Here is a 23,176-nt window from a genome sequence, read left to right on the forward strand (position 1 = left end):
AAGACAGCTTCCCTGCCCCTGACTCTCTTATCTGAGTCTTCATTCACCAGGCCCCAGGCTGACTACTGAATCATTCACCCAGGCTGAGAACAACTGATGAGAAATCTGTATTCTGGGACATTGCTCCAGTTCTGCTTTATTAGCGTGTAATTTCTCACTCGGGGCAAGGACCAGCTTTCACGTAATTCCTCCCCTAAGTGATCCTCTACTGCATCGCCCATTGTCAAAAATATGTCTTGCTACCTTTGCGGGTTGAAACAGCTAGGTTTGGGTGCAGGGTAAGTTAGGGCAGAGCACCAGTCACAGTCTTCCTTTCGATGAGGACTTCACTGGATCACTGTATGAGAGGCCAATCCAACCCCATCAACATAAAGAGCATGAAAATCCTTGGAAAAAACCTATCAGGAATTGTGAAGGATCCAAAGAAATGCCACCATTTCTTGCCCTTAAGCAACTCACAACTTTTGTGGGGAAAGCAAAATATAAACACATGAAAAGTGAAATGACTATAATAGCAATAACAGACACAATAAAAGAAGGGAAGTCAGGAAGCAGTAAGCAATAGGCGATGTTTACTGTTTGGGCAATAGTCTCCACCTCCTAGGGTTGCTGTGAAGATTAAATACGGTGTAAGATTCCAAGCACAGTGCCTGGGAGAAACCTTCATACAAAATATTATTGCATAAGAGAAGCATACCAAGTGGCAACAGGTAAAATGTGGCCTCTGGGACAGGGTAAATAACTGAACCAGCTTTGACGGAACGGAAGCTGTGAAGAGCTGCTGGCAAAAAAGAAGCCTTGTCCAGATGCCCCAGGGTCTTGAATGGACAAGAGGTGTGTTTGAACTTTATCCTGCAGATATTTGTATCAGGAGTGTTATGGTCAAGGACTTGGTACAGGAAGACTGGATTGTATGTAGAAAGTGCAGTCTTTCTTGATGTACTTTGCATCATTAGCAATGATCTTCCACTCCCCTCTTAGCCCCTGGCTATCTCATGGAACAGAAATTAAGTCACAATAATAAATGTGAAAAGACTTACTTGACTTAAAACATATTATATCAGCATAGATGATGAATACAATCTTATCTTTGTTGTATATGTAGGCTTTCCCAGAGGTTTTGAGGATATGTGTTTATCTTTGGCTTCGATTAGTTATATTAGAAGCCAGATACATGAGGGGAAAACCTGTATCTAATATAGGTTTCCCACCCCACTATTTCTTCTGCCATGAAAGCACTTACAGTAATATTGTGGGTGGCACAATTGTGCCTCCTGAGTGAGCCACTCTCAGCATGATCAAAGTCCAGAGTAAAAGCATTTGTGTTGTTGAAGGAATCCAAAGCAGGGATTCATTTAAGGAATAAGAGAACATTACATGTTGAGAAGCTGGTTAAGAACTCTGAAAGGGAACTTGTTTGTGCAAACCAGTGAGAAATAGAGAAATGAATGGGAGTCACTTTCTAATTCCTATGTTCAACAGTGTGGGTATTTCAATAGCTCTAGCAATGACTTTTGGGGATGGAACATTGATGAGTCAAAGTTTATAATGACATAGAGAAGGCAAAGGCACTAGGATAAGCACCAGTTGCATCTATTACCGGTATTTTTAAGGCAATCAATGAATAAATGATTGGAGGTTTGAAGAAAAATCACTGCCACAACCAAACCCCAATAGAACCTAAAATGAATGGCTAATTGGTTGCTATTTGGAGGATTTACTGTAAGGCAGAGCTTTGTAACCATGATGCCACTGAAAGGGGCGTGCCTTAAATGTTACAGGTGTGCCAAGACAGCTGGGGATGGTTGGGTGAGGTTGGTGGGGACCAGGGGTAGAGCCTCCTGGGGGACTGCCTCTTGCCCCCATCAGCCTCATTCATTTTATCTTAGTGTGTTATATAAATGCCATCAATTTACAAGTATGCCAAGAAGTGAAGGAGGTTGAAAAAACACTGCCTTATATTGCCTTGAAAGGGGAGCTGGGTTAGTGTATTTAAGTGATTGTTTAAGATAATTTCTTGACAGAGGTCGAGATGAACAAAAGAATTCAAAGTGTTAGGAGCCACTTTCATTATGTAATCAAAGGTAAAAGTAATAAAAGTTAAAAGGAGAGCTTAGTTAATGAAAAATATGACCTAGGCCTCAAACTTACCCAATACATTTTTACACACCAACAAAACTAACTTGATACCTTATTTTCCATGCTGATTCCTGGCATCATGTAATTTAGAGCTGGAAGAGGGTGTAAAGACTATCTTCCTTTATATTTTAAATGACAAAAGGACACAGGAAGACCAAGTGACTTGCTCAAGGGATACAGTATTTGGTGGACAAGCTGGAGTGAGCCTTGGGCTCATTGTCCAGTGTTCTTTTCATTTAGCTTAAATCTCCGTGTTTTGAGGCAAGAGTAGAGAGACCTTGGTTTTTGTTTTACTTTGTGCCTCCTCTAAATTCAATGACTATTCAGGGTCTGCATGGTTGGTGAGGTGATTTTGGTGGGGGAAATCGTAACTCACATCACTCCTATTTCATTTTTATTTCATCCTTTTTAGGAACAATACTCTAAAATGTCATAAAAGACTTGTTAGTGAAGTTTTAAAATCTCTACGCTAAGTTTTAATCTCCATAGCCTATGGACATCATCAGGGACTTTGAGAAAGTCACCAGGGTGCTTTACCAAAGATAACTAATTCCTTCCCTGAGCATCAGATTGCAGTGGCCTTAGGGAAAGTCCAGAATGACCAAGTCCAAACTTCAACCCATGCTGTAGAAAGCACACATGCGGAAACAAAGATTTTCAGCACCAGTCTTGAGCTGAAGGATTGTGAGGAGCCAGCAGCATGCTGACCAGTGATGCACTTACGGATAGAGACAGAAGATGAAATCAGCACCACTAGAGGAACACCAATGGAGAAAGGAAGGATTGAAAAGTTTATTCCCCTACTGCTGACTGTTTAGATTAATACTATGACCACTGTCCTGAATATGTTCTAACCTGCTGCTTGTTATCCTGTATATAAATTTAGAAATTCCCTCAATAGCCTATCAACCTCCACCACCAATACCCAAGCTGCTATGTGTGTCTACCCCATATATTCTGACATAATCTTCCTGACAAATGACAGAAAAGGTGGAGACTTTCAAATTATAGAAAAGGGTCACTTCATTACTTGTACCAAAGCCCTTCTTGGGAACGTCTGGTAGGAAAGAGGTTTGGTGAGGAGCTAGGAAGCACCTATAAGGACAGGTGCTACAGCTCTACAATAAAACCTGAATGTCAGGACTTGGGTTTTGAGTAGGGGAGGACCAAGGATCGGCCTTTCAACGTCATTGCACATAGCCCCTGGACATTTTACAGAGCAAGCATCTAATCCACTCACAGTCAGGGGCTACCTGAGTCTTCTCTAACCTGTGCATGCAGACCTCAGTGAGAATGAAAGTAGTTAGTCAACAGCAGAAAATGCTTCAATTCCCAAATATACCAAAGTTATCTATTTTGGTGGTTTCTAACATTATTTTCAATTTTCTATGTTTATCAGTAATGTAGCAATGAACATTTTGCATATAAGTCTTTGTTCAAATCTTTTAAAGAATTTAAGGTGAAATTGCCTATTATAGTTTATTTTTATTCAAGACTTTGTTCTGGAAACCACTTTAGTTTCCCTTGGGCCCAATTTTAAGTCCGAAACAAATACATAATATTTTGCATAATTGGACAAAACTGTCCAGGATGCTTCCCTGTTCTCACTGGAAGTCAAGAAGGATATTCTGGCCGGGCACAGTGGCTCATGCCTGTAATCCAAGCACTTTGGGAGGCCAAGGTGGAAAGATCACTTGAGCCCAGGAGTTCGAGACTAGCCCAGGCAACATGGCAAAACCCTGTCTCTACTAAAAATACAAAAATTAGCTGGACATGGTGGTGCATGGTGGTCTAAGCTACCCAGGAGGCTGAGGTGGGAAGAGGATCACTTGAACCCAGGAGGTGAAGGTTGCAGTGAGCCCAGATCATGCCACTGCACCACTGCACTCCAGCCTGGACAACAGGGTGAGACCATGGCAAAAAAAAAAAAAAAAAAAAAAAAAGAATATTCCTGCACTACAGATAGAAAGCTTCTAAGCTTCTAAACCTGTCTGCTCCTATGCAATGGTTGGCCTACTCGGTCACTGACCTTGGAAGGAAGCAGCTTGCTCCTTCATTACATGGATTGATATAAAGTTTCTTCCTTATTTCCTGGGGAAGTAATATTTTGAAAACAAATCTGTGAGCCTTTGGTAAAGAGCATTACTAAATGCTAGCAAATAAGTAAGAAACCCTAACTCCTAGTTTCCCAATTAGCTAAGCCTCCCTGGTCCTTGGCAAAGTTGTTGTCTTGGCTGAAGAAGCTCTGGACGTATCTCCATCCATAGGGAGGGAAGTTTACATTTGGGTCTTTCTTCTCTCCTGTCTCCTCTGATAATATTCAATAGCAGCATGTTTGCGAGGGAGATTCTAAAAGACATCCCCTTGAGTCTGAATTTTGATGATTTCCATGACTTTTATAGCTCATTGGCTTGTGAACTCTGGAGAGAGAAAACTGCAATTCTAGTCTGAAGCTCCGGCAAAAGCACCTCAGCTGGACTGGCTTGGCCACCAGTACTCCCATGGCCCCCATTGCTGACCTGGGCTGTAGTTTGTGGATGGTGAGAAAGACTGTGTTCCCAGAAGGGCCACATGTGAGGAAGGGGACAGGGAGGGGGAAGCTGCCCTCAGAGATATGCTCATCTGTGGCCCAGATTTAGCTGTCCTCAGAGAGTGGTGGCTCTGACTAATGGCTAACAGAACCTATAGCCAGAGTAAACTCTGCACTACCCGACAAGAGTGAGCTGCTGGAATGAAAGGTAATTCCTAGAAGGGATGGTGTGTAGATAGCAGCAATGACATATTTAGTGCTTACTCCGAGCCAGTGCTCTTTTGAGCACTTCCACATATTCATTGAACTCTCATAGCAACCCCCCGATCGAGGTATTAAAATGTTCTTTTCTTCACACTGAGGAAACTGAGGCCCAAAGAGGTCATGTAACTTCCTCAAGGTCACATGGTTAAATGATAGAGCCATGTTTCAAATCCAGATAGTATGATTGTAGAACCTGGGCTATTAACCACGCCCTTTCCTTGCTTAAATGTAATGATGCTCCTATCAAAGGCAAAACAGCACTTAGTTCACCAAGAAAAAGCTTCAGAAGCCACGAAAACAAAAACAAAAATGAAAAAGCAGTGAATGTGTTAATGATCCTTGGGCTCGGGTAAGCCATGAAGAGAAAAACAATGCAAGCTCTGGGAATGATCGTGATTCTTGGGCACCTGATAACATAAACCTCGGGCAGTCTCACAGAGCCCCAAACCTTTGATATTTTGACCAGGGATATGTGGCACAAGGATGGCTTTTACCATTCATGAGACACTTTGCATTTCTCTTCAAAATTAGAATTCAGAATTATTACAGATGTTAAGTATGAGGTAGCATCAGCTCAGGAAGCTTTTAGGTGCATGGTGCGTGTTGCAAATTACATACTGTAAAGGCAACGTGCTATCAGTGAATAGCTGCTTTTGCCACAGAGCACGGGGGCAACTTGCATTTTAAATTCCCTAAATTGAAAAGAAATAAACATGTGAAAAAAAGCCATGAAGCATCATGAACTCTAGGATATATTTCCACTCTCCAGGGTGAAGTAAAATAATACCATTTTGAAAGTGGTTAGAATTAATTTTTTGAGGTCAGTCTGATGTCATTTGGCAGGAAGAAAAATTTGCATGTTAATTATAAGCATTTGTACCTATTATTTTCCAAATCTACTTATGCATGGATTTTATTTGCAATAGGAAAAGTGTTTCTTTACATAGTAAGTGCACGTGTACACACACACACACACACACACAGACGCATACACACACACACACATTCCCCTATACATTTAGAAATAAGGCTGTTATAGTTCAAATAAAGCTGAGACTTTAAATACATGCTAAACACTTTCATTGTGGCAATATACTTTTTATTTTTATTCTAGTCCTTTAGGTATTCTGCCCCAATAAACAATTTGAAAGACTGGAATAGCTGCAAAAGCTCTCTGTGAACACTTTCTTCAAGTGTAAATTATTGGAAGCCTGTTTATACAATTCATGAAAATTCTTAGTTTTGTATCCTTTTAATCTTGGTGACTCCATCGTACTGACAGAATTCTGCTTTTAGTCTACGCTTAAAGTTGGATTTACTTCTTCAGCTTATCATGAAGAAAAAGAAATGAAATTGTACTTTCAGATGTATGTAATTTGGCTTCTGCACATATTCGCTGAGGTTTAATGCTTCTGTAGTTTTCACTCCTGAATTTATCAAGGCTTAAACTAAACAGGGCAACTCTTTCCATGAGGTTCTGGTGGTTTTCTTCTTCTTCTTCTTTTTTTTTTTTTTGATAACATTAACTTTATCATATAAAGTTTTTATTCATTCTCAATAACTTTATTTCTTGAGTATTGTTTAACACTCACCTCTCCCCTATCCCACATGTGCTAGAAACTCCCACAGTTTATAAGAATTTTAGGACTACAACGTATGTGCATTTATTTAGTTTCTCTTAATGCTCCTTTATTCTCGTGTTTCCATACCCAACATTTTGGGTCAAATCACTTCACCATGAAAAACGCACATATTTTCTTATCCTCTTTTCTGTTCTACTGTTTGCAGGCTGCTGAATGAGCTCTGGAAGAGTGTGGTAGAAAAGGAAAAACAACCAAGGGAGTCTGAGAATCTGCAAAGATGGCCAGTTGGAAGACAAATATGGGCCATGACTGTCACCTGTTGTATAGACTCATAGAACCTTAGAGCTGGAGGAGCTTCAGAAGATGCATTCATCTACTTCTCTTCCTTCTACTGCTACCTAGGGAAGGGTGAAACCGCCTTTGCCGAATTGTAAGTGAGGAAACTATGACAATGAAAGAAATCAGACCTAAATGACTCTATCTTGCTTCTAACCTTTAAGCTGTCCTTGTTCATTCCTGGGCATAGGCTGAGCTAACTTTGAGAAGGAATTCAGTTCATGGTTTGACTTAAACAAAATGGATAACAGCCCTTTCCCTGAAAGACCCCCTTCTTGCCTGGGGACCAATCTGCCTTTGTAGGACTAACAAATTAGCTACAGTTTAGGGGTCGTGCAGCCTCTGGCTTCTAGAGTCTGAATCTCCCCAAATTGCTCCTGGGGATAACATCACTATTGTGAAGCCTAAGATCAGTGCTGGAGATATTTTGCAGACCCTAAACTCAATCCATCAGCTGACACCACCCAGACCAGTAATCTGGCTTAATCAGGTCTGCCATCCCACCCAGGAACAGAAGACAGCAAGAAAAACTCACTTCGACCTCCTATGATTCCATCTCCAACCCAACCACATCAGCACTCCCCATTTCCCAAGCCCCTACCCACCAAATTATCTTTAAAAACTCTGATCCCCGAGTGCTCAGGGAGACTGATTTGAGTAATAAAAGTCTGTCTCCCCGCACAGCCGGCTCTGCGTAAATTACTCTTTCTCCGTTGCAATTCCCGTCTTGATAAATTGGCTCTGTTAGGCAGCAGGCAAGGTGAAGCCCGTGGGCGGTTACAAAGGCGCCAGTGTCTCTGAACCCATAGGGATGTTTAAACAGCCTTCTGACTATGTCTCATGCTCCCATTCTTGCTTTCTCCCCCACCCCCAACGCCTTGGTTTCAATTTCCACAAGCATTTAGACTCATCTTTTAAAAATATAAGTCAGATTTCACTCCACTGCTTAAAACCTGCCAGTGGTTCCCACGGACTTAGACTACAGTTGAGACTTCCACCAACAGCCCATGAAGCTGGCACTGTCTGCCTCCTGCCACTCTCCTTGCTCCCTGTACTAAAGCTGCACTGGGCTTCTCTGTATTTCTTGGATACCAAGTTCCTTTCCACCTTAAGCCTTCTGACTGGACTGATTCTTTCTGCAGATCCTTTGCATGTCTATTTCCATTCTGTTGAACAGTTCTCAGTCAAGTTACTTAGAGAACATTCCCTGACCTACCCATAAAAAGAAGCACCCCTCCTTTCATGGCAACATTACCACATCACTCTGTTTTCCTTTCTTCCTAATTTACAAAAGAATGAAGAGCTTTTATAGGGGTCGAGGAGTTGAGGGCATTAGTTGTGTTCTTGCCTTCTTGAGCCAGAGGTCAGCAACATTCTGCTAGTCAGTGGTATGTACAGCTTATTTGTGCCCACAGCCTGTGGCTTTCAGGCTATACGGTATGTCTGCAACAGTCTTCTGGTATACTTGTCCAGTATTCGTATCACTGGGACAAATCAAAACAAGACCCCTTATTCAAATGCAGGCAAATTTGGGCACTTACTTATAGTGGATCCAGACTCAGGCCTGTTCAGGGAGCTGATGATGACAAAGCCGAAGCCCTCGTTCTCTTTGCGGTGAATGACCACATCACTGGTCTGCAGGCTGTGGGAGGCGAAGCCTTCAGGGGGAGAGGCGTTGCTACTAGGGGCAGCGTGGTTGCTGTTGGTGTAGGTTGCGTAGTCACTGCGTGGAGAGCTGTGGTGGGTGGATACAGAGCCTGGACTTCTCCCGTTCTCTGGGCAGGGCTCCCCTGGAAAATATACCACACACAGGTAATCAATTACTTGACAAGAGTCTCAATGAATGCTTCATATGTACTAGGCACTGTTCTAGACAGTGGTATTGTTACAAGCCTGGTTGACTTGCTTCTCTTTCTCCCAGATATGCAGAGCATTTGAAAAGCTACAGACCTAGGCGTGGAGCTCCCAAGGTCTTGCTTGTTCTAGTTTTCATAGCAAACACAGGTGAAACCCCTCATCAGCCTCCTCTGTGCTATTACTGATTTATATCTTCCTCTCATGAGGACTGCAACCCCCGGGACAATGCCTAGTTTTAGATATTGAGGTTCTTCTTTGCATAAGAATAATTTACTGAAGATGGTCAGAAAACAAGTAGAATCTTAAACTATATGGTGCATAAGAATCACTTAAATAAATTGTAAAAAAAGTACATCTTCACGGGCCACCCACGGAATGTTTTTTCAGTAGGTCTGGGCACAAGAATCTGCATCAAGTTTCAAGGCTACACTTTGAGAAATGCTGCTGTAGATGTATTATAAGGAGGGCTTACAGCACAGGGGTCATCCCTGTGCTGTAAAGTTAACTATCATGCATTTTTCTAAAGAGCTATAGTTATGCTTTATAATATTCTGCTAGCCTAGAAATATTGATTTACTTCATGAATGTGGAAAATATACTTCTTAAAAGTAGTTTGCACAGCTTTTTGTATATCAGCCATATCACAATGAAGTGATTTAAAAGAATACATTAAGTTGAGATTTTCATTTAAAAAATAGTTTGCTCACTGTAGGATCAAATCTAATTTCAGGCTCTGAAATTATGAAGTTTGAATCTCTAAGGAGCTGTTGAAGGTCTTTTCCATTTTTACAGTCCATCTTAATATAAAATATACTCTATTATCAACCAGATAAACCAAACCAATACTTTTATGAGAAAGCCAGCATATTTACATGGAGAAATGATAGAAAGCTGCCAGTCAAAAGAAGCTAGTTTTTGAAATGAAAGTTTATCTGTCATTCAGAAAGAATTTCATCATTTTAATTTAATACCTAGGTATTGGCACTCTGATGAAGAGAACCAAAGTGGGCACCTAGAATAATGTAATTAGAAATAGGGCTGGTTTCATTCCCATCTTAAAATTTGATTAGGGTACTCAAAAGATGTTTATGGAACAGAGGAATAGTAAGAGGGAAACAATCACCATTAATTATTCCATTTTGGGTCCCTAGGTATAGTATCCTATTTAGAACTCTGGAAGGTGTCCCATATGGCAAGTTAAAAATAATTATCAAAAGTTCCAATGAAGGCTGTTAACCTTACAAGCTACAATTCCATTTTGAAATGAAAATGTCAGGGAAAAAAAACAAAGACTGCAAGAGATGTTTTGTTACACCGATACCTTAAAAAAAAAAAAAAAAAAAGCTTCATTTGTTTATATACTTAGATTTTAAAAATGGCCTAACCAAAATGTACTCATTTCTTGTTTGTAATTAGGGAATGAATGAGACCCAGGCTGTTGCTTGTTAATACTTGGTAAATTTTATTTTTCTTTAAGATCTAATTAATCACATTTAAGTAAAAGAAAAAAATGGATGCTTTTTTGTCAGAAATGTACCGAGGTCATAAGAGAACAGGATGTCAATGTCAAAGCCTTTCTTTCTGTTCAAACAGAATTTAAAACTTCGCTTGTAAATTGTATCCTCCCTGCTGGAACACATCATCCAAAGACAAGTTGTTATTGTCTTGGTACATCACATGTCCTTTATCAGTCCTTGTACAAGTTGGAAATAAAGTGATTGGAGATAGCCAGGAAGAAGAAAAACAAACAATTATTATGCTGCTACATTAAATTGAAAATCTCCTCGAGTTATTGGACCAAATCAGCAACTAAACGTCATAGGCAGTGACAAGAGAGATCTTATTTTCTGGCTGTCATATTTTAGGAGGTTGAGAGCTCTGGTTGTCAGTAAGTCAGCAACAAAGAAGAATTATCTGTCTTTGCAGTAAATGACTGGGAGTGGCAACGTTACAGGTTCTGGAGAGAGAGAAAATCATTGACTAAGTCAATTTGAGGATTCCCGGGGTACGTGAAAGAGTCATATACATTAATAGGATATTTTTCTATTGCCTTTGCACTTCTCTTTCAACTTCCAGAACAAAGTTCTTTATCTTTAGCCGAAAGAGCATATTTAAAATCAGGAAGTTAAGAAGACTTCGAAGTTCTTCCTGGGCTTGTTCTGGGCCCTTGACACTTGAAAACTGGTCACATGATTGTCTTTCAGGGACTCACCCCACATCATTTTTCTACTCATCTGGCTCTGGACCCAAGTGAGACTGTCTTCTTTCCAACAGTCCTTCCTACTGCAGGGCATTAACAGCCTTGTTTTATAATAATATAGTAAAACATCATAAAGTGACTAAATATCATATATTATATAATTTTTTTAAAGAAAACACTAATTTCCAGGATCCCTGACTCATTCATCTAGCTCATACACAAGTGGCTGCATAGAATTCAGTCGCTTAGTATCTACTCAAGTCAAATAATTAGTTTTTTTTTTTTTTTTTTTTTTTTTTTTTTTGAGATGGAGTCTCGCTCTGTCGCCTAGGCTAGAGTGCAGTGGCGTGATCTCGGCTCACTGCAAGCTCTGCCTCCTGGATTCATGCCATTCTCCTGGTCAGCCTCCAGAGTAGCTGGGATTACAGGTGCCCGCCACCACACCCAGCTAATTTGTTTTGTATTTTTAGTAGAGACGGGGTTTCACCGTATTAGCCAGGCTGGTCTTGATCTCCCGACCTTGTGAATTCTGTAACCATATAGACCTTGCCTGCTTCCACGGTGTGCCTGGGTCTCTTCTCAGGACTGTCCCTGGAAGGATGACAGCATTGCAGACAGGCATATTTTGCCTTGAAGCACAGCCGAGGCAATGGGGTATATGTATGGACAGAGCTTGGTCATATGGGCTGTGATATCCACATGCATGTGTACCAGGTCCCTCGTGGTCCTCATGGGGCAGCAGCAGCCCACAGGCTGTGACCCTGAAAATGATAGGGGCTGGCCTGCCTACAGGCATTTGTGCAGACATTCCCCAGTTTATACTCATCAAGGCAGACAGCTTATGTAAATGGGTGACATGGTTGCAGACAAACAACAAGGGAATGCATTTAGAATTGGCAAAAAGTGTAGTCACCAGGATCAGGGAATGTACTGGCACCTTCAATACTGGCTAAACTTTTCACCCGTCTGCCAAGATAACCTCCCCTTTCTTGGCATTAGGTCAAGAGTTAGACTTTCCCTTAGGTGTTAAAGAAAAGATGCTGATAGTTTTAAGACCGACTCTAACATGTTTTTCTGAAGTCATAAAACGTTCTTTCACATCAATTCTAGATTTACACTTTAGGAAATTCCTCAGAGACATGGTGTGCATCCAAAATAATGTGCCATTGGGTTGAATGTCTCAAAGCTGATCTGCTAAACATAAAAATATTTATGCTTTTCAGTGTAATAATTAAAGCCACTCTTCTAATATCCTTGGGAAAAAAAACCAACCAAATCCTGGAGCTGGAGGCATGGATAAGGCATCTTCTCTCAAAACTAACGCAAGGTGAAAGTGTGGGCTATTACTGTTTGGGAAATAAAACCAGAGGCAATCTATTATCCATAGTTGCCTGTTGAAACAATAAAATAAAAATAAATGAATAAAAGAAAAATTGGAAGCACTACTTGATACCTTCTTCCTTTACTCAACAACTTCTCACTTTTGAGAAGCTAGTTTATCTTCTGATTGAAAATTCTGGCTTTCTAGGCTAGGCATGGTGTCTCACACCTATAGCAGCACTTTGGCAGGCTATGGCGGGTGATCACCTGAGCCCAGGTGTTTGAGACCAGCCTGGGCAACATAGCGAGAGCCCAAATACAAAAAATTTTGTATTTATTCTACAAAAAAACACAAAAATTATCTGGGTATGGTGGCGCATTCCTATAGTCCCTGCTATTTGGGAGGCTGAGGCAGAAGGATCACTTGAGCCTGGGAGGTTGAGGCTGCTGTGAACCGTGATTGTATCACTGCACTCCAGCCTGGGTGACAGAGTGAGACCCTTTCTCAAAAAAAAATTTTTTTTTTTGCCTTTCTATCCTTAGTATGTAACTTAATATTTGTGGCAAGTTTTTGTGTGATCTCAATTTTTGCTCAGCATTTAACTAATCTTTCTGTATCTCTCATAATGAATGTGTTATCTCTCTTGAGCATCAATTAAGAAGCCAGTGCCCTCTGTCTTCTGAGGTGGGGTGGGCATTTGTACAAGCTGAGGCAAGGGGAAGGTGGAAGCATGTCATCCTTATGACCTTGCTTCTTCCTAGCCCTTTCCCCACAGCGCTGCTCCTTTGTGCAAGGGGGTGGCAATGCTGCTCCTCTTCCTGCTCCTATCTCTTCCTTAGCTAATTGCTCACTTCCCCTCAGCTTCGAACCATCCGCTCCTAAGCCAGGCTTGCACCTCCCACTTGCCTTTGGTTAGGAAAGCATAATAATAACAAAACAATGACAACAACAGTCCTTGAAAAGGCATCTCCATTGTCATATTCATTTGTAGTTGTTCCTTCTCACTTTGAAGAAATGGCAGCTATGAAGAAAGGTCACCTTTCCATGCCCGTTTTTTAAATCTTTTCCATCCTATTTCAAGGCGTTACTTTGCTATCAAAGTATCCTTTGCTGAACTTAATATTTTCAATACTGATGAAGCTTTCAAGGAAGAGTGGGCTGAATTAACTTGGAAACTCTCCTGGTGTGAACGAGCAATCTGCAGCAGAACATTTTCAAAAATCAAATGCACTTGAAATGCACTCAAAAGCCTAACTGAGTAAAGTTGGTAAGAGCTGCAGCAAAGACCATCTTTACGGAAGTCACATGATCCACAAATTGCAGGAGTACATTTTTGCAGCATTTGGTACACACTTCAACAGCTTGGGTTGATTAAAAGAAAATTTAATTTGCAATAATCAGTTGGTGGCAAGGGGAGCATGAAATTATGTTGGTACATTGGTTTTGCACTTTGCGGTATATTTCCTTGTAAATCAGGTATCTTTTTAATTTATCTTTAGGTTATAGAACATATAGCACAGCAAACTTTTTATTAAAACTTACTCTGCAGGGAGAGAGACAGTTAAATGTTAACCAAGCAAGCACTGTCTTCCTCTTGGCATCTAGCCCAAGGATAAAGCATAATTTAAGATGCTTTACTTCTTTGGGTCAAGTGACATGCCATGAATTTCTGAAGACAAATGGCACCTCTTAGCAAAACCTCTATAAGATACAAGATATATAGCAGTCTCTACTGGGGAGGGCTGACAATTCTTTTGACTTGCCCTTTTAAATGACCGCCCTCGCTCATGGTCTAGTTTCTAGGGGGACTTAGAAAGAAAAGGATTTTTCATCACATGAATATGCCTTATCCTCCCTACTAGTCATTCACAGTCTGTCATTAGCCTGTGGTCCTCTTCTGGAATGCAACTGGTATAACAGCACATATGGGAAGACTCCCTGCATTACGGAGTGACATTTGCTAAGTTCTAACACCTTCTAATTCACTAGGGGAGAGGATTGTGGTAGAATAGTGTAGGGGACAAAGTAACATAAAGAGATAAACACTGGCCTTAGAGAGAAGAGCCCCTCTCTGCATTGTCACCGATTCACTGCGGACTGCTGGGCAAGCTATCAAACCTCTGGGCCTCAGTTTCCTCATCTGTAACAAGAGGAAGCTCACATAGCTAAGGTCCTTCCTACTTCTAGTATTGATGATTCTGTATGAGGGCTGTCAAGGGGTGGAGCAGAGAAGCCAGCGGGGTGCTGGGGCAGAAGGTGACAGCTGAACATCATTGGAGTTGCTGCCTCTGTGATTCACAGAACAAAGGCTGGGTGGTTTTGAGGGGAGATAATACAATCCTAATGCTATTGAATGCTCAGATCCTAAAAAAACAGTGTGATGCTTGTAACTGACATATTCCTTAAAAATATAAACAATTTTTTGTAGGGTTGATACGGTAAAGAGAGATAAGTGGAATCATACTATAAATACAAGGGCTGACTTTGAAAAGTATGTCTTTGGTGGATTCCTTTATGAAGCTGAGAAAATGGTTGTAAAGGGAATAATTATTTCTAATTTATCTGTTTCATAAGTTTGGAACTATATGAATTGTGTTTTCTTGGAGTGAGGTACAGCTGCGTTTTTTCTATATCAGAGCAACAGCTTTACTGTTACATTTTATCAGGCTCTACAATGAAAGCTAATTTTCCATCCTGGTTGCCTCATTATGGCATCAAAATGCTGTGACTCTTGGTTTGCAAACACATTTTCAAATGGCATATTTTCTGTTACTATCTTGTTCTTCTTAGAACTAGCAACTACCAGAAAGCAGAGAGCATACCTACCTTAAATTAGCCCCAGGCTATTCTAGAAATTTTTAATGAATACATTTAAAATACAGGCCTCAAAGACTGGATTTTTGTCCAGTGGGGTGAAAATCAGCACTTTCAAAGTCATCATTACTTTTGGAATATCTAGGTTGTTTCCTTCCTCATATAATGTAGAAATGTTGATTTAATATTTTGTTTCATGTGGCCTTACCGTGTCTCACAAAAACATCTTACCACCTCTCTCGATTCCTGCAGCAGGCTCCAGGTACATACCTCCACATAGCACCTTTCTTCTCACAGTGAGGTTGACCTGCCCATTGCGGGCTGCGTGGTGCATGAGGTCGATGACATAGCGGTGGGTTTTGCCGGCTACTGGAATCCCATCAACATACACAAGCTCATCTCCTGGGTGAAGGCGGCCATCTCTGTCGGCTGAGCCCATGGCAATGACGGCTCCAATCAAAATCTAGAGAAGCAGTGAGAAGGAAAGGACATTCACATTTCAAACCTTCTTTTTCTTTTTTTTTTTGAGACGGAATCTCACTCTGTCACCCAGGCTGGAGTACAGTGGCCCAATCTCGGCTCACTGCAAGCTACGCCATCTGAGTTCACGCCATCTTTTTCCCTTTTATATACAGTTATATAACTTGTGGAAGATGTGATTCTCACATTCCATCCCTTGCCCTCAAATCTGAGCATGCACTTGTAAAGTAAAAAATGAGACATTGGAAAGATGCCCTTCCAACTCTGTCAAGTTGTTTAGTGCTAGAGATAAATATTTTGAACATGCTGCTGACTGCCATGAAGTTTTGGGGACACCTGCTTTCTGGCTCATCATAAATGACGAATACCCTTATGGAAAATTCTAATCCCAAATAATCTGATGCTAATTGGCTGAAACAAGGTGAGGATTGAATTCGGGCTCCGTTTCACATTTGTGTGGTCTTAGATAAAGCTTCTTAAACTCTGTGGGCCTCAGTTTCTTCACTTGCAAAATAAGAAAAATAAAAATCAGACCTACTTCATGGAGTTCTTGGGAGATTTGGATGAAATAACTCATGTGAAGCATTTAACTTTTTTCATGGCACTTAACAAGGGATCAAAAAGAGTCAAGGGCAAACTAGCTGTTGCACATTGTTAAATTCTGATAAAGATGGAAAGTTTTCTTTTTCTTTGCTTTGAAAAGCTAGAGGGTAAGGAGAAAATAAAACAAAACAAAGCAAACTCATAGTTGGCTTTTTCCGGCCAGCTGACTTACTCAAAAAAATCTCAGACCTTCTCCAGATTTTTGCTCCATTCTTTTGAATACCTTCTCGGAGCACTGTCCTCTACGCAAAGGACATTCCCAGTTCTGCCTGTTCCCTGAAGTGCTTCTGCTGTTTAGGCGGCTACTGTGCCAGGAAGTGAGGAGGTACCCATCTGGGAAATGTGGTTGTTTTTATAATTCCCTGAACCAGGGACTGTGATGAAAGGCAACCCATAAGGTTCCCCGTGTCCCATTAGAGGCACTCAGTTTAGTGTCAATTAGCAGGGCTTTTTTCTTTCTCAGAGGAAAGAAAATAGTATTAAATATTTTAACTTTGCTGTTTAACCTATAAACAATTTTTCAAACTCATGACCAATAGGTCCCCCTTTTCTTTTGCCAGTGGCTTAGCCACACAGCAGCTGATGGCAGTGGTTACCATTAGCCTGATGATACTACAGAGGCTAAGTTTTATTTTAAATCCCTTGCTCCCAGATTGATTTCCTTCAGGCATAATCATTTCTTTCAAATCCCCTATCTGTGAATTCCAGCTAATTTGCAGAGTTGCTCCATCATGACCTTTGGGCTTGCATGTCTTCAGGCTTGGCAGCAGAACCATTCCTTTGTACTTAGTCTCACTGCTCAGAGTGGCCTGTTAACATGACAGCCAGAGCTGAATGCCCAGGACTTCTCAAGTATGTGCAAAGTTATAGTCTGAAGGGCGTCACAGCCTTAGTCCATGGAATAGCTCTCTTTCTACACAGGAATGAAAATTTCCCACATGACTTCTGCTTTCCCCTTATTCCTGGGGAGTGAGGTAGGGTGAGAAATAGATTTGCTTCCGTGTGGAATATTAAGTGTTCTGACAAATGATTCATGATTGCTGTCACAGGACAGGCCTGACATCTCCTTCCTTAGACTGGCTGCACAGTGCAGTTCTTTCCCTGCAACCCACAGTCCGGAAGTTGGGTATGCCCTGACATTCTCCACTTTCCCTTCTTGTCATGCCAACCTGAATTTATGAGTTTCTTTATAAAGATGTTCCAATCTATTCTTCAAAAGGCTCAACCCGCTATGGAGCACTTCAAAGATTTGGTAAGTGCTTTGTGCAAAAGCCAGTTAAAATAAATGTTTCTCCACTGCCCCATGAAAAGGTGCATTTAGTTGGTTTGGCCCAAAGAAAATGCTTCAACCTTTAGCTTTCCTATACACTTTAGTGAGAGTTTACAGCTAGTTATAGAGGAAAAAAATGGCTTGTGAACTTCTTGGCTGGTTAATTATCAACTTTAAGGTATAGTTCTGATTCTGACTGATGAAAGTAAAACACAAAATAGTGGTTACAACTGAGAGAGCCATAGCTGCTATTGGGCCCTATACAAAAATAGTAAAGATGAAATTTCATATCAGAAAGTTCCTCTCTTGCTGTAGGAGAACAGCAAGATATACAGCAACATTTACAGACACTCTCGACATTACAGTGTGTGCCAGCAGTTCAATATCATTTATTGAAAAAAAGAGCCCAGTAAAAGATCTGCTTTTCTACTATATTGCTGTGATATGAAGTACTCCCCTTATTAATTAATTTATTCAACAAATATTCATTGAGCCCAGGATACTTTTAGGTGCTAGAAATTCATCAGTGAACAATAAACAAAAATCACTACCCTACAGAGCTTCCATTCTAGTGGTCAGACAATCATAAATGTAATAAATGTGTAAATTATATAGGATGCCAGAAAGGATTACTGTGGAAAAAATACAGTGGTTGGGAGTGGTGTCAGTCATGTGGCCACAGTAGTGCTAGAGTTGGTTAGAATAGGCCTCTTATATATTTATTTCTAAAGAGGCAGTATATTCCATTACCCCTTCAATTGACTATCTAATAAATAGCATATTCAATATAACGCAAGTATAAATTATATAGTTTTACATAATTATTGTATGTATATTATTATATAGTTACATTATATAACATAACCTTAACTGTGTTTCAAAAAAAGGTTGCCATACTGTTAAATAAACTTGAATTGAGCTGAGCATGGTGTGCTGTGGGGGTGCTCGTGGTACCTGCTCATTAGCGGTATTGTACAGTTACATTTGCTCCATCCATCAGGCACTGCAGCCTTTGCTGGGCAGAGGCTGACCACTTGCACCATCGTTGCTTCCAGCTCTCCTGCCGCTGTGCACCTTAGCCTTTGGCATTTGGCACCTTTGTGCATTATATTTCACTGCTGACACAGAGATAGCTCGATGTCTCTCTCTATTCCAGAGAAAAACCCAACTTTTTGTCGTTTACTTCCAATATGATTTGTCCACTTGACACATTCTATTATTTCCCCTTTGCCACCGTAGGGACTGGATAATCTAGGATTCTGTCTTGCACTGTAACTCATATTGGTTTCCCAGTGCATACATTCTTATGTTTGCGTAAGCTCTTGCGAACATGCCTCAGGATATCTGACCCTTTAAGTCAGCAGTTCTCAAACTTTTGGATGCATAGGAATCATTGGGTGAGCTTATTAAAACAGTTCTGGACGCACCCCATGAGAGTCTGAGGCTGCAGGTCTGGGAGGGGCCTGAGATTCTGCAGGTTTAACAAGCTCCCAGGAGTTGAATGCTGCTGGTCCATAGATCAGTCACCCTTTGATAGCAAGGCTCTGATTCTTCTCACTTCCCAATAGCCACAGGATCTGTGGTCTCACTGATCACGTCCCAAGTTGGCTGAGCACAAGACCTGCGCTCCCTGACCCATCACAGTAGCTGCTTTCTAGTTCTGCTAAGGCACCTATTCCCCTTACCATTGGTGCTTGGATCAGGATCCCTTACTTACCAGGTCACATCCTTTTAGTCTTGCTGACCCCTGGCCCACTGGCCAGTGAGCCTTCCCAGCCAACTCTAGCCTTGCCCCATTCATTACCACCCTCTAGCCCAGAGGGACTCTTTAGCCTCAGCTGACCCTTTAGTTCCACTACTCAGTTTTCTCTTCTCTGCCCTCTTGGAGGAGGGTTTTTTTTTTTTTTTTTTCTCTCCTCTCCCCATTGCTTTGGCCCTGAAGGAAGAGCTTTGTGGCAAAACAGAGCAAGAAAGAACTTCTCCACGAACAGCTGATCTGTGGCCCTATCTTTTCAATCGCCTTCTCTAAAACCCCAAAGAAACAAAACAATTCTACTTTATCTCATGCTGTGAGGGCACAGAACAAAACAGAACATTTGATGTGAAATAACAGCAATTCACATTCAAGTGGCTGCGATCCCAGTAAGTCAGGGGAGAAACTCACATTAAAAAGAAAAAAAAACAAACCAAAAAACCAAGAAAGACACAAAGAAACCCAAAACCACCTTTCCAGGCCTTTTAGTACCTTTAATTCTTTTCTGCACTGCCCAATGTTAGCCTAAGCCCAGGAGATCTGCTCTGTAGTATCTGCAGCCTGGGACAACTTGTCACTGTGGTGAGCAGATTTCAGGCTCTTTCCTTCTGAAACTCTTCCAACCAGTGCGCACCAGACTCCTGTGCCAAAGACTAGGTCTGTCATTGTCTGTCTTTGAATGGCTTTTCTCCAGTGCAGTGTTTTCCAGATCTCTCCCTCTTGATGCCTTTCCATCTCTTTTCAGCTCACAGCTGGAAATCCCATTTTTGTTCCTTTCTGGCAACTTTTCACTTCTATTTCTATTGTTATTTAACTGTGAAAAGTATTTCCTCTTGCAAGAAAAATGCCCATATGCTTTGTCTGAGCGGGAGTCCTGCTGTTCATTATTTGCTGAAAGCCGTGCTGTTGTGTTTAATGTGCACCCTGGGATGTCAATACCATTTCGTATATATGGAGGCAGAAACCCATTTGATGTACTTATGAGACCTCCTTTAGTTGAGACCAAATCACCTTACACGCCTCTCCCTTTGTAGCTCACCAGCAACTAAATGAGGCTAGCACATTTTGTTTGTTATCTCTGGACTTAGAATGTAGAAAAGCTGGAAGGAAAGGTTTATGGGAGATCTTTACAGTTTCACTCTCCTGGACAGGGTCATTCTGAGATTCAATATTCTGGTTTTCAGGACTAATTTTTTGGCTTTGTTTGCTTTGGAGAGACTTAAGCTGCTACATTATGGCTTAAATGTCAAAACTGTAACTTGCAGCATGAGTATGTCTTAAATCATTCAAATGAAGGAATAAACCAGAATAAATCTAAGTAAACACAATAGGATAACCAGCAATCCATGTAATCTGAGGCGGCTTATCATAAATACTTGATGCCTGCGCACTGGAGGGGAGAAAGGATTCAGGAATGCAAAGCCAATATTCAGAAGTGATAGGAACCTGGGAACTTGTGTACAAACCAGGCAGAAAGATGTCCTGAGGCTGGGTGGTAACCATGGCTGCATTCACCCATCTGAGCTTCATTTTGAACAGTACGTCTTCCATCCTGGTAACAATTCTATTGCTTCTGTGCCAGGCAAAGTCCAGCAAGACCACTCTCCTCTTGAGTCAGCCAAGACTATTCCCTCCCTATGACTCAGTCATGCAATCCCTTCTGATTTTGGAGGAGGGGAGCAGTTGAAGATAATATCTACAGAATAGGATGCTGGCTTACCCCCAAAGCAGACGAAGCATGAGCCAAGGGGTCCAATAAAGTCAGAATTTCATTTTGTAAAGACTCTATTAAAGTAAGTATCATAGAAAGAATCAGAAACTTTGTCGCTTTGCCTTGTATTTATTTTATAGTTTAATGTTATTTGTATTTATAAATGGGAGAAAAGACCTGATAATCTTTTCAGTGCTTAGGTTAGGTGTTTAAAGTATCTGGCCCTGGTTGAAGGCTCCATTGGCATAAAATATTCATCTTTCCAATGTCTTTTAATTCAGTCCTCTGGGATGGGTACTGGGATGGGAATCACAAAGATAGTAGCTTTAAAGAGTAACACAGGCATTCAGGAGTTTTGGGAACTGCAGCCAGGCTCAGTCTAAAAGGAACCATTACTTAGTTCCAGCCAGTCGTTGTCATGGAGAAAGGCAAGCTCGATGTTGCTAAATTTAATTTTCAAGAGAAGATGAAAATCCATTTTTCAAAAGGTGAAATTAATTGATGCTCAACAATTGTAAAATACTGGGGGGACTAAACAAAACATGCTGTAGGGCCGCCAGGATGCTATCTCTGTTTCCAGGACTAGGCCACTTTAATTCTGCAGAGCCTATAGAATTTAGAGGCCTCAGAAAATATAAACTCCAGATCCTTACTTGTTCTGAGAAGCTCAGGTGACAGTTTGGACTTGGTAAAAAAATACTCTCTTCGATTCCATTTAATAAATACTTATTGTACCAGGCTAGGCTTGGAAGACATAAACACCATTAAATTACAGTCCTTGCCTTCAAGGAGCTCAGAGATTATTAGTAAAAGGGGGAAAAAAAGCATGTGAGTCAGTCTATTCTGGAACAAACAGAGAGCTCATCTTTCTGGTGGAAACCCCTTAGGTTGGTAAGTTTGAAGTATTATGTTAGTATAAGTGCAATGGATTCTAGATGGGTTTACCCTTAAATGCCCTGTATTTATTTCAGCTAGTGCTCAGTGTCCCACAGAATGATACAAAAATGGCCTTAATTTTTTTTTTTTTTTTTTTTTTGAGACGGAGTCTGCTCTGTCACCCAGGCTGGAGTGCGGTGGCCGGATCTCAGCTCACTGCAAGCTCCGCCTCCCGGGTTCACGCCATTCTCCTGCCTCAGCCTCCCGAGTAGCTGGGACTATAGGCGCCCGCCACCTCGCCCGGCTAGTTTTTTTTTTTTTTTTTGTATTTTTTAGTAGAGACGGGGTTTCACCGTGTTAGCCAGGATGGTCTCGATCTCCTGACCTCGTGATCCACCCGTCTCGGCCTCCCAAAGTGCTGGGATTACAGGCGTGAGCCACCGCGCCCGGCCTAAAAATGGCCTTAATTTTATTTGTATTTTATTTGTATTTTATTTTGAGCATGGTTTCATTTTGTTTCATTCATTTGATATCTTTTAAGCACATGGCTTTGCCATAAATAATTTGGTCTCAGCCCAAAGTGAAGTCTGGCCATTCTCCCTGGTTCCTGAAAGGAAACCTCAAAACTCTTGGAATTAGGAGCGTCTTTGTCATTCATGGTGAGCCCCTTTGACCATACCTGATGGTTTATGCTAAGATGACTCAGGATGGGGCCAGCCACACCAACAGTCTTAGAGTAGGAGCTGACCATACCAGAAAGACCAGTGAGGTAATTAGTGGGTTGCGCCTTTGAGCCACATGATATCAGCCTGGCCTCTGGGGAAGAAAGGGGCCCAAGACTGAGGTCATCCTTGTGGGCAATGATTCAATCAATCACGCCCATGTAACAAAACACTAGGCTAAAAATCCTGGACACCAAAGCTTGGGTGAACATCCCCGGCTGGCAATCTTCTCTGCATGAATGCTGGAGGGTACCATGTCCCTAAGGGTGATGGAAGTGTCACATTTGGAACCCTTCCAGACTTTATCTTGTGCACCTCTTCTTTTGGCTGGTTCTAATTTTTATGCTTTCACTACAATCAAACAGTAATCATAAATACAGCACTTTCTTGAGTTCTGAGTTATTCTAGTGAATTACCGGACCCAAGGAAAGCTGTGAGCACAGGACAGTTCTCTGGGTGGCCTTGGACTCACCCAAATTTTTCCCCATTTTCTCTTGTAGTTCTCAAGAGTAACTATAGAAGGTGCTAGGAACACAACATCTTGAGGTAAAGAGGGGCTAGCTGGAACAGCCTGCGTTCTGTTCCAGTCCCCCCTAGAAACAGGATGTCCTTCAGTGCTTGAGTCCACTGTGATATGCTTCTCCAGGGTAGAAACCCCACACTGGGCTGCTTTTTGGGGCCCCTCAGCTGAGGTGCAAGTGTGAGTGGAGACTCCGT

General features: G+C 41.4%; 1 protein-coding gene across 4 annotated transcripts in view; it reads right to left on the reverse strand.

Annotated features, from left to right (window-relative positions):
- The window catches only part of MAGI2 (membrane associated guanylate kinase, WW and PDZ domain containing 2), a 1,483,072-nt gene that overhangs the window by 134,278 nt on the left and 1,325,618 nt on the right, over window positions 1–23,176 (reverse strand). For all 4 annotated transcript variants that reach the window (XM_050782786.1, XM_050782785.1, XM_050782788.1 and 1 more), the window contains 2 exons: window positions 15,315–15,507; window positions 8,394–8,642 (listed from right to left, as the gene is read on the reverse strand). In XM_050782786.1, the coding sequence (XP_050638743.1) occupies window positions 8,394–8,642; window positions 15,315–15,507 (442 nt within the window). The remainder of the gene's footprint in view (window positions 1–8,393; window positions 8,643–15,314; window positions 15,508–23,176) is intronic.

This window comes from Macaca thibetana, chromosome 3 (assembly GCF_024542745.1).
Source record: "Macaca thibetana thibetana isolate TM-01 chromosome 3, ASM2454274v1, whole genome shotgun sequence".
Classification (NCBI taxonomy): domain Eukaryota; kingdom Metazoa; phylum Chordata; class Mammalia; order Primates; family Cercopithecidae; genus Macaca; species Macaca thibetana.